This window comes from Pleuronectes platessa, chromosome 3, assembly GCF_947347685.1.
Source record: "Pleuronectes platessa chromosome 3, fPlePla1.1, whole genome shotgun sequence".
Taxonomy (NCBI): Eukaryota; Metazoa; Chordata; class Actinopteri; order Pleuronectiformes; family Pleuronectidae; genus Pleuronectes; species Pleuronectes platessa.
This window is the reverse complement of record NC_070628.1, coordinates 17641583-17653914: the sequence shown is the minus strand read 5'-3', so window position 1 is coordinate 17653914 and position 12332 is coordinate 17641583. Positions and strand designations below refer to the sequence as shown.

General features: G+C 40.7%; 1 protein-coding gene and 1 non-coding gene across 8 annotated transcripts; one reads left to right on the top strand and one right to left on the bottom strand.

Moving 5' to 3' along the window:
• The first annotated feature begins 249 nt into the window (after positions 1-249).
• trnar-ccu (transfer RNA arginine (anticodon CCU)) lies at positions 250-322 on the top strand. The gene has a single exon. It is a non-coding gene; the product is annotated as a tRNA-Arg (tRNA).
• A 1540-nt stretch (positions 323-1862) lies between these two features.
• Positions 1863-10320, bottom strand: LOC128436665 (mitochondrial glycine transporter B). 7 transcript variants are annotated; one of them, XM_053418466.1, is made up of 9 exons: positions 9902-10318; positions 9457-9613; positions 8090-8176; positions 7148-7272; positions 6690-6774; positions 6103-6282; positions 5017-5185; positions 4188-4351; positions 1863-4046 (listed from the first exon to the last, which is right to left on the bottom strand). In XM_053418466.1, the coding sequence occupies exons 2-9, from the start codon at positions 9466-9468 to the stop codon at positions 3924-3926; spliced, it is 945 nt and encodes a 314-aa protein (XP_053274441.1). In that variant the 5' UTR covers positions 9469-9613; positions 9902-10318; the 3' UTR covers positions 1863-3923. The 7 variants fall into 7 exon arrangements, with proteins under 7 accessions (XP_053274441.1, XP_053274440.1, XP_053274439.1 ...); XM_053418465.1 differs by having other exon boundaries at positions 8090-8173; positions 9515-9613; positions 9902-10314; XM_053418464.1 differs by having other exon boundaries at positions 9515-9613; positions 9902-10313.
• Positions 10321-12332: the final 2012 nt, after the last annotated feature.

Here is a 12332-nt window from a genome sequence, read left to right as displayed (position 1 = left end):
CTTGATTCGTCTGTGAGGCACCTGACACAGTGGTGTGTTCTTTGTTGCCTGGCAACGATGAGAGAAATGGCCCCGCGCATAAACGTTTTTTTAATATCGACATCTGCCAAACAACAGACACATAACAATAATCTCCACACCGGTGACACGCTGCCTTATACCGAATATATATATACACACAAGCACACATACACATACATACACACACGCTTAATAAATTTGGATATCACCCAATACGTTACGTCACACGCCCCAGTGGCCTAATGGATAAGGCATCGGCCTCCTAAGCCGGGGATTGTGGGTTCGAGTCCCATCTGGGGTGGACATTTTTTGAGTTCTGAATGATGACGACAGCTGATGTCAGTCATAATCATATCGAATTTAAGATTTGAATATGATTGATGACATTTATGGGTTGTGATTTGCTGAAAGTATTTAATAATAATTACTACTGTTATGACTCAAAACTGTGCACAAACTTTGATTCCTCTGAAGAGGATTGATTGCAGTCCATGTAGATCAGGTATTTTCAATCTACTTGTTTAATGTTGTTGCATCTTTGTCATGTATCTTTTTCCAAATACGCATTTCAAATGTACATTTGTATAAAGGTTCATCTTGGGACAAGTGTTGCAAGCTATGTTGTAAACACTGTGTAAACAAACTATGTTGTAACGATGTGTAAAACAACCTTTGTCGTAAGCAATGTGTAAATATTTTATAAATGCTGTGTAAACAAGCTATGTTGTAAATGCTGTGTGCCGGTCTTTTACAAGATGCAGGTGATTGACAGCCCATCCAGCCCTCCCTGAGAAAAGCTTGACAAAAGATGAAATCTTTGGTTATCATCAAAACTTAAATACGTTTTTCATAGATCCACTTTAGAAAACAAGCTGATTTTTCTTTGGGTGTTTGGGACCAAAACGTTCTATTTTTGTTAATTCACTGAAAACCGGCTAAATGAATTGGTATTCACATGTTAGTAGAGAATGAGTGGACACGGCTGTGCAGTGGTGCTATTGACGTTTTTTTTTTCTGGTCAGTTTGTGCTTTACTTTGTACCAGTGTCTTTTTTAAAGTCAGCAACCTTACACATGATGTTATTCAGCATGCTCGGACAGGATTTAGCTGAGTTAGCATGTTGTGTAGGTTTTTATCTCAGACAGCTCATCCAGAGTAGGAGACTGATCTCATGTGGATTAAATCTCAGGATTCTCTCTCTTTACTGCCCTCCCCTGGTCATACACACATCTGTTCTGTGGTGTGTAGTAACACTGGGTTATTGCTCTCTGCCCTGTTCTTTGCAACAAAGCTAATTGGGAGATGTTTCACCCTGACTGACAACCAAGCTTTTTAGATTCAGGTTGACTTTATGTGAAGCTTTTATGGAATGATATCTCTGTCTGACATTGTGATTCAGTGTGATTGTGCTTTGTGTTCACTGATATTTCCTGACTTGGACAAGTGATGATTGTCTGCATTTGTTGGTCTGTTAGTCTGTAGAATTACACAAAATGTCTGGATAGATTTCTAGGAAACTTGGTGAAAGGCTGTGGTAAGGGTCTGGCAAAAGCCCATAAACTTTTGGTGTGGTTCTGGATCAGGGGACGGATCCAGGATTTTTCTTTAACATTGAGAGAAGGTGTCTTGGACAACAGCTTTGAATCTAGATAAAAATTAGGCATATTAAGGTTATTTTAAACATTCTATCACTGGGCCGTTCTACTTGATGAGGCAGTTCCTGGTGACATCACATTTGTAAAAAATACCTATGAGACTTTATTTTGGAACAAAGCTACACATCCACATTTTGAACGGCAAAGTCGAGATCCTCTTGATTCCGCAACAAAAGTCCAAATTACTTTGAAAAGAAAAACAAGGGTAAAATTTATTGACGTTAAAATCCAGGCAGGCTCAGCATCAGTCATAGCAAACAAATATCCAAGTATCTACAATCACAATAACCGTGTGCGACATTGTCACAATTAAAAGACGATAATGAGGAGTGTTGCAATGATGAGGGTAATCCACGAGGTAAAACATTAATGTGAGAAGTATGGCACATGTACATCATTAGATACACAGGAATTTAGAAATCAATCCTATCACACTGCATTAACTTTCACATAAAAAAATAAAATAAACTCCATCGCCTCACATCTATTCTTGAGACAAGCAAAGGTTCAGTCTGAATATACCGTGCCTGTTAATGCCATTAGACTTTTCCAGTATGGTTTTTAAATATTTTCTTACTGCAGAAGTTTACGTGTTATATCACAGTGCGTTCCCATGCTGGGTGCCTCCCATTTTGTTCCCATAATGAGATATCCACCATTTGGTAATGTCTCTATAAACTTTTATGCTTGCAATATATAACCTATCTTTAGTTCATATCAACACTAATAAACATCAAAGAAATCATACACTGTACAATCAACATTAGAAATATGGCCTTGGTTCTCTACAACCAATAATTCTGTTTGTAGTCAAACATTTGGAAAGAAGCCAGAAAGAAGGAAGAAGGTGACAGGATCCATGTCTCTTCCAACACTATATGGATATGAATGCTGTGTCATTTTTATAAAACAATTAGCAAAATGATTAAGCAATGCTTCACTTGCAAGTGTAATGTTCCGGATATATGCATAGGAGGTAACTGACTTCAACATCTGTAATTTGTAGAAAATAATTGAACTTATAAAAGAGCAAACATAAACTCTTTTCGATGGAAGGTGCCCTCTGGAGTTTTCTTCTTTCAGTTTTTGTTACTAATTGTCTGACAAATGTGTTTAATGCATTTCCCACCAAATTGGCTTAGTGAAAACTTGAGAAAAGGTGTAAACACCTTTGTTGTCATCTTCTTTTCCTTTGCAAGAGCAAAATTAAGTAAATCTGACTTTAACAGAACAGGCTTTGAACAATAGACTGTATTTTAAGATGGATATGAATGCTGCAAACTTTCTATAAGAATAGCGTCAACATGGCAGCGTGACTCAGTGCAGTGTTGCTCCTGCACAATACAAACAATTAAATGGAATTCATAAAAAGCTGCTCCACAGCGCTACTAGTGGGCAGAACCTCCACAGGGTACCTTAGAATACATGAATATATTTAAGCTACAGATGTGAATGGGACTATAAATTAATTTATCGTAGTTTTGAGTAATATGGCAAAAAAGGCTTTATTGTGATTGTTATAGTTAATGCAGATTTGCTAAGCATATTCTAACTGTATTAGAACTTGTGATTGTCTGAGCCTTGAACACACACATTTCCCCCTTAATTCCACTTGTCAATTAAGATCTATTGGCAAATGAGAAACATTGCTCAATCTTAAGTTTCATAAACATGGCAGAAACCAGACTTCATCTCTTTCTCTGCAGTGCTTTGTTTTTGGTTACCTCCACTGAGGCACCGGTCACCAGCCTGCTGAATGCCCTGTTTGTGTTAGAAGTTTCTTCAAACACCTTGTCAAAGCAACTTTGTTGTCGAGCAGGAATACAGGCCCTCTGTCAAGGGCGTCTCGAGTGGTGGCTGGTCCTCTGGGTGTGCAGGCATAAATAGTAAGATGAGGAATAAGTTCACTTTATAGCAGGGAGTGTCACATCGGTCCAAGACTGATGTAAGCATGTGTCAGGTGTATTATTGCAATATTACAAATTTACACACACCAACAGGCACATTTTCACATTTAAATAACACACACAAACACAAACACACACACACACACACATACATACATACATACACATCCACACACATGGCACTTGCACTCCATTTTCAGACTTTTATACACTTGGTTCCTCTGCTTAAATCCTATAAGTTCGGCCACCTTTTCCTCTTGCACGTGTCTTTCAGTGGGAAAATAGATAATCGTCCACATATATTTAATCTTCTTTTTTTTGGTCACAGCACCGTTGGTCTTCAGGACTTGAGACCCATCTGAGCCATCAACTGCTCATAGACAGTCCAAGCCATAGCAGCCATCAGAGTGCGCCGCAGAGACCTGGGCACAGCTCCACGAAAAAACCCACCCATGCCGTGCTCCTGAGGAAGACCACAGAGTGCAGAGCAGGAAAGTTCAGCATGATACAGATTTTGTGGCATCGTCATACCCCTCATACTTTTCAAGTGACGTGCACATACAGTAAGACTAAATCTGCCTCCTGCAACTGTACGAGCACTCACCTTGTAGATGTAGCGAACAGCATCTGCCGTGCTCCAGTGAGACGTGCTAACTTGAATGTGGGTCTTCACCACATCTGCAGGCTGTGTGACCAGCGACGCCATGACACCTGCCACTACTCCACAGCTGAAGTTCGCCAGCGGAGCATAGGGCGATGATGAAACCTCTGAGAAGAGAAAAACAAGTGTAAAGGAAAGTACACAAGCAAAGTTATTATTACATCAGTTGTATTTTTGATGTACCATAAATCCTTTAGCCTAGACATTTAAATCAGTTTTTTTTTTTTTGCTTTGAGATGATGTAATTAAAACTGTATAAGTCGAACCTTAAACACAGGAAAACTCTGAGCGAAGCTGTGGAAACACTGTATAATCTCAAAAGTGACAAATGACTCTTAAAGGTCCAGTGGGTAAGATTTACATGAAAGGGATCTATTGGCAGCAATTAAATATAAAATAATCCTAATGATGTTTTCACTAGTGTGAACATTTTACCAATTGCTGTTTACTTTACCCTAGAATGGGCCCATTTAAATACTTTTTATTTACATCGAGATGGGTCCTCTCTACAGAGGACGCCATGTTTTTTACAGTAGTCCAGACTGGACAAACTAAAAACCTTTTTTATGACAACTGAAGGTTACCACAGGTTCTCTCTCATGTTTGGAAGGGGAGGATGAGGTGAGGGGTATTCAGCTGCAACATGCAACTGCACCACTAGATGTCACTAAATTCTACACACTGAACCTTTGAATCATGTGCTAATAGCTAGAAAATAGGGCTTCACATTTTCATGAACATTTGTGGTTTGCTGATGCACTGTGGCTCTCACCTTGCGGCAGGGACTTCTTGGTCTGGCTGTAGAACATGACGTAAATGCCAGAGAATGGAGCGTCTCGGAGCAGCGTGGCCGTCAGCCCCGAGAACAGAGTCCTGAATCCCTCTGTTTCATACACATGCTTCAGAGCCATGGCCACACTCCCATAGTTGTAGCAGCCACTCTGAAAGACCATATAAATACCTCAATGAACGTGGAACTTGTTCATTCACACCATTCGTTTCATAACACACAGAGCCCGATACAGATTATTCAGTTGTAAACGGTGGTCATTCATTTATAGGAGCTCAGTGTAAGGATCATGCAGTGTGTACAATGACCCTAACGTGAATCATTCTTCATAGTTCATTCATTTTTGTTATCGCCATTTACTCAGTGTGATATCAGCCAATCAGCAAGATATTAAGAACATATGAATAACAGGAAGGTAGACATTACCTTATGTCCCTCTTTGCTCAATATATACAGTACTTGCAAAGGAATTTAAACAGCTTAAAGAGAAAATGTCATTAAAAATATCCTTGTCAAAACTACCACTAACATCGTCTTCCATTTTCTAACCCTGTAGACTACATATGGAGAGCCAAGTCATCTGAGTAAAGGTTTAGGATTAGTGCCTAAAGACATTAAATACAAATCACGTAACATATTGGTGAGCCAACAACAAAGGAGTCACTTATTTAAAAGCATGTGTCGGCTGAAGGCTTATTATTCCAGGACTAATAAAGACTTAATATACGATAAAGTAACCGATAATAAACTGGATGCAAATTCAAAAATGGATGACGAGGACAAATCATTAATCATTGCCTGAAACTGCGCCACAAACATAAGAAAGGTAAGATCAAGTTTATTCATAAAACAAATATACAAACAACCAGATTCAACCAAAGTGCTGAAGGCAATCATTAACAAAATGCTTTTAGTTGTAACCTGCTCTGTTAACATGTAAACAACGTTAACTGGAGCATGATGGAGGAGATGATCCGAAAAGTCCACTAATCTAACAAACACATCTCAGGTCAGGTCAAAATGGCTCTGAGACCTCTCTGTGTGTTAAATAAAGAACCTGCCACTCACCTCAAAGCGTGTCTTGATGACAGTGAATGGCAGCATGCTGACGCCAGCCACAGCTCTGGCGCCCGCGCCGAGAAGAACAGCCTCACCAGCGTTGGGTGCGTGGTCCAAGAAGAAGTGCTGCTTCAGGGAGTAGAAGGTGCTAAAATAAATGCCGACCCCCGGGATGCAGCGCACAAATGACTGCAAGAGAGAAATAAAAGTGTTAATTTTATATTAATTTTTTGTTGTTGTTGTTATTGTAGCTTTTAAATTGTCATGTTTAGATTTGTTTGACTTACCAATTAGTCTAGCTTATGCGAAGTGTGAACAGATATAAATGTTTTAAAATATAAATAAATATGATATATACAAAAATAAACAATAATTTAGATAATAATTAGTCTACACAAATATGTATTAGTTTAACCTACTAAACATAAATTCTGCGTTCTGACAGGACCACAGCTTTGTGATATTTAAAATGAATGGCAGATAAGTGCTGAAGAGGAAAAGCTCTCACTCTCTCCTGCCTACATTTAACAATAGAATTCATAACTCCAGAAATGGTAGTAAAATATGAAAGTGTTAAAACAAAATCAGAAACTCACTGGTGAAACCCCCTTCCACAGACTGAAGAAATTCTCCGTCCTAATAATATTGACGAAAACACTAAACATCCCGACCTTTGGAGCCCTGCAAGACGGAAGAGTCAAGGAAAGATCACACACATGTTGAAAGGTGTAAATGTAAAAAAGAGGTGGTCAAAGACTGACGATGATACAGAATTTCGATTTTCATCATGTGAACAAGAAACCTGTATATCATTTTTTTTATGTTGTTCTGCCATGCTATGTGTGTGTTTGTGTGTGTGTGTGTGTGTGTGTGTGTGTGTGTGTTCATGCCTTGAGAAGATCAAAATGTGTGTGAGTCAGACAGAGAAACTTCAGGGACTAAAACAAAGATAAGGCAGGAGGGATACTGATGTACAATTGTCTGATAGCATACAGGTTGTGTTTGCATGTTTACACACACACACAATTTGTTTCTATATGTTGTGTCCACACACCCTGGCTTGGCATTGTTCTGCAGAGTCTGGAGACGTGTCTTCACCAGATCCAAAGGCTGAAAGAGCAGCGTTGAGCAGGTGCCACTGAGCGAGCCACACATAAAGGCTTTGAGAGCCGGGTGAGCCTGAGGACGAAGTCAGACAGACAGAGGGACAAGGGAGGAGGGAGACAGAGAGGGATGGAAACAGAGAGGACATAAAGGAGAGAAGTGACAGGGGAAAGAAATGGCTGACAGAGAGTGGACAGGGAGAGGAAGGGGAGGTGGGATTTACACACAGAGATGAGGGGGACAGAAGAGGAGGAAGGGGATGAGGCAAAGAGAAATAACAAGCATTAGTCACACTGTTAAATGTTAATCTGAAAACCAACCATTCAACAACATGCTCTGTATTGGTCACCTATTAGTGAGCTCCAGGGAAACATTACAAAAACCAATACCTGCATTAAAAATCCTACCAAAGCAGAGGCGTGCCCTGAAATAATTAACATTGCGTCACACACATACTGGATTATACAGGCTTGTGTTACATTTCTATCACTACAAAAAATATAGCTGCAAACAGAGGGGAAGCCTGGTTCTTACACAGAGGAGATGATGAAGATGTGCAGAGACAGTACACACACACACACACACACACGCACGCACGCACGCACGCACGCACGCAGTAGGGTTGAATTACAATGCGACTCAACATTATCTGTGGTTACATGTCTTATGGACAAACAGACAGAGAAGGCATGACACACATATGTGGACAGACAGGACAGTAAATGTAGCTGCATTTGAGAGTAAAGACAAAAATATAAGACAATAACAATAACCACATTTACAGCGTCAATAAGAATCTAAATAAACAATCATGACACAAGTGTCACCTATAAACAGAACACACACACACGTCCCTGTAATGCACACATTACTCATAAACACACACTCCTACCTTCCCCAGGATGCTCGTGGCTCGGCTTGGAGAATCCGGTTTCTCCTGCATTTTGCCCTCTTTCAACTCCCTCTCTGTGTGAGGCTGCTGTTACAAATAGCATAATACAAAATAAAGCTCCATCGCTCTCACAACCTTCCCTCTCCCCTCTCTCTTCCGCTCTCCCCTCTCCTGCCAACCCACAATGGCTTTCCCTGGCTTCTCCTCCCCCCCACCACAACGTTTTGCAGCCAAGGCAGAAGCTTAATCCAGCCAGCGTTTTCTATGGCCTTCTATCTTTATCTGTCAGAGACACACTCACACATCTGCATTTCAGCGACTACCACGCCCCCCCCCCAAAGCTGACTGCTAAATTACATCTTTGTCAAAAGGCATGAGTCATAAAAGGTCTGTGTGTGTGTGAGTGAGTGTGTGCGTGTGTGTGTGTGGCGCTTTAAATATGGGTCACTGAACATGTATCTAGCAGGAGTCTATGTGCAGAAGTTAAGTAGCCGGCTGTAAGTCAGCTTGCAGTCATGAAACTCTTTGAGGTGATAAGAGGGTTCAACCTCCTCACTGTTATATCTGATCCAAACTCCAAACTCCATCTATACAGTATCTGTACAACTTGTCCTTTGATAGTCACAATCGCAGACACAGGGAAAACATGCAACTTCTAACAGGCAAATCATGTCTGAGCTGGGATTCAAACCAAGAACCTTCTTGGGGCTAATCTTTGCACAACTGTGGCACCTTAACACCAAGATAGGCTATGAAAATAAACTAAATTTAACTTTGAGAACAAATCATCACGGCCACTGTAGACAGTAGCTTCTATCAGGCATGACTGAGTGAAGAACCGATTCAGGAAGATCGACCCCAACTTTCCATAACAGCCTCCCGTTTGGTCAAGTGCTCACTCTCCAGTATATTTGGTTTTAATAAGTTATTTGATTTGATAAAAACTGGGTGAAACAACAAAATTTCAAGCTCAAACTGACTCTCAATTGGTCGAGTGCATGGATCACCTCGACCAGGCTGCTGCACAGATGACTCTGGCTCAAGATATCAACATCTCTCCGACATATTTGTGCTTAATTCCTGGAAAGTGGGAGGAAGTGGAGACGCGTCATCCATCTTTATTTACAGTATCTGGTCTTAACCAAATGTCACCAGCAACCAGTTATAAGACTGATTTCCTCCTTTGGTCTTAACAAGGGTTGGTCAACACTCAGACAATTTGAAATGTTCTAACAGGGAACTTTGTCATATTGCCTGTGACATGAAATTAAAGAGCAGGACAATTACATTCCACACGCGCACACATATACACACATATACACACACTTTAACTCAGTGTTCATTCACAGATCCTGGTCATTACCCACCTGTATGACCATGTCACACAGCAGCCAGCAGGTTTGAGTTGATGCTGGACTTACTCACCGCGGTTAACTCCATCTTTGAGCCGGCTGTCGACCTGGACGAGTCCAGGTTCTCCTCTGCTGCTGCCGTTTTGAAGCTGGTTGGTTATAGCCAACGTCACTAAAGGAGGGACAAACAAATGGCAGCTGCGAGTCACTCATTGAAACGGTGATCGTCCCTCTAGTAGCCGGGTAGCAGCATGCTAGTTTCAGCTAGCTGTCAGAATCTGTGATGACGGAGGCAGCGGAACACCAGACTGTCAGTACGGGACACACCAGCACGGACAACCCGGCTGATCAGTCTGTGATTATTAAATACCATTAAACATTTCTTATGTTTTTTTTCAATGAAAAGCAGCATCGCACTTCACTAGCTAGCTAATATAGCATGATGGCTAGCTCCTCTTACCGGACTTGGACGTGTGCTACGAAGTGATGGAGGAGATGAGCACTCCCGCTGGCTCCATGGACACCATGTTATATATCCAATGTGACAACCTGAAGATGTGTCCTTCCAGTCTGTCTCCAGGAAACACTTCTCCTGTCAGGCTGGACGCAAAACTTTCCCCCACAGCTAGCTAGCTAGCAACAACCTTAGCGACAGCGAAATAACAACTTTAGTCTGACTCCGTTCTCCAGGAACACGTGACCCAACCCCTGTCCTGCTGGGATCGAGGTTTTCCCCTGAGATTTTAAACCGCGATGAAGTTTGACCTCATAATAATAACTGACTGACCACTGCTGCTACCTGCTACTGTTAGCATCTGGCTAGCAAAGTTCACCTCTAGCAGTGACGTAATACACACACGCCACTCACTCTCACACACGCAGTTAGATCACTCACTGTCTCTTTCAGACATAAAAGGCTAAATAACATTTTAAATGAATTGTTGAATGTTGTTATTGTGGATTTTCTTATTTTTAAAGTACATAAACTCAAAACCAGGTATTAGTTACCACTTGAGCTAATGAGCTGTATTTTATTTTATTTTTTTATTTAATTTAAAGTGTTATATATATATATTTGTTTTTACAATCTCTTTGCCCACAAACATGTGTAATAATCAGTGTTGTGCAAGTTCACTACTCTCATGAACAAGTTAAAAGTTCAGTTCATACAAGTAAACATGAATAGTTCACGTTCATAGTTCACCATTTAAGTTCTGAACTAGTTCATATTTCAGTTCATTTCATAGTTTTAAGGTGGACAGTGAGAATGAAAGACTTAACTTGTTAAAGAAAACCTTATCCATCACTACCCCTTGCCTTTACTGTCGGAATGTTTATCAGACAGTGTGTAAAAATCCCTCAGATAATAATAAGGTGCATCGGATCTCGGATATAGTTGCTGAGCCTGCGTCTCTGCTTTCTCTCACCATCTGTATATGAGACCGAGAGCTGTTGTGTTGTATGGAGGACCATACATGACATAAGTAAAAATAAATAAATAAATAAATGTATAAATAAATACAGAAATAAATAAATAAATAAAAAAGGAAATACATTAATTAATACAGAAATAAATAAATAAATATGTTAATACCAAAAGAAATGTCAAAATAAATGTCTTAAATATATTTGCACATTTATTTATTCCCTGATACGTTTCCTTTTCATTTGCAGTGTCCTTATGCTAATGAGAAAGGCGGGCCTAACCGCAGTCTCGAGCAGGATTGGTCACAAGAGTGTAATGATCCAGCCCTACGTCTGTCTCTCAATGCTGACTGGTGTCCAGTAGCTGTTTGCAGCGTTGAGCCAGTTCACACTTAAAATGAACTAGTTCAAGTTCAGAGGGTTAGTTAAGGTTATTTTTTATTGGGATGATTTAGCTGTCAGTAGTCCTGACTGTGAACGTCACGTCTCGTGTTGTACTGAGCACAAGGAGCGAGCCGAGAGGAGAAGGAGGAAACAGAAACTCCTGCTCGGTACAAACCACCTGCAGCTTCTGCTCTGATCATGAAGCCGCTGATCTCTGAGCAGATGTGACCAGAGAAACTCTGTGTTTTCACTGTTCCACAGAGTCACTAACTGGCTGTTTCATGGTGAAGAGCTCAAGTCTCAGTCACTGCCCGTGTCTCTGAGCGAGTGTGTGACGGAGCGCAGGGGCTGTGTGTGTAGCTCCGTTGACCAATCCTGCTCGAGACTGAGGTTAGGCCCGCCTTTCTCATTAGCATAAGGACACTGAAATGTGGAAATAAATATTATAATAAAAGTTGGAATAAAAGTGGAAATAAATAAATAAATGTGGAAATAAGTTTAAGACATTGATTTATTTAATTCTGCATTTAGACCAGCATCATTTACCCCTGAACCAGCGCGGAGAAATGATGATGAAATGTAATATAAAAATGTAATAAAATTAAATATATTTTTTTTAATAAAATTAAATGGGGGGGGGAAACACTCTAATTTTTTGAGAGAAGATTCCAGATTCATTCACGAACTCCCGATAGAGCCGTATAGTCTCTGATCCATGAAGCTTCCTTCTACCAAGTTGTGTGGTACGGAGCAGAGACACTGGCCAGAGAAGAAAACACTTGGAATACGTTGCTTGTTTGGTCTGCATATGTGTGCCATGAGTGATGGGTAACGTAGTGCGAAGTCTAGTCGGTTTCGGTTAGGCTAAATCGCGGACATTTTACGGGCACTGAGCAACGACATGATGAAAGCATTCGATTTAGACAGCGTCTCTCCTGAGGAGAAAGTATTGAAATGTCCCGAGGGTCAGTGAACAGGTAGGGGTGGGGCACGTGACAGTCTAGGCTAATGGCTGTAGGGTTTTGTGAGATGCCAGGCTCTCATTGGCTGATGAGTTGGCGTATCAAGGGTGAATGAGGAAG

Bases quoted from the DNA above. Each gene is read 5' to 3' on its own strand.
- LOC128436665 (XM_053418464.1), bottom strand. The intron at 5,186-6,102 runs GTGAGTGGCAGG...ATGGTCTTTCAG, and splicing joins TCATCAAGACACGCTTTGAG to AGTGGCTGCTACAACTATGG. The intron at 4,047-4,187 runs GTGAGTGCTCGT...GGTCTTCCTCAG, and splicing joins CTGTTCGCTACATCTACAAG to GAGCACGGCATGGGTGGGTT.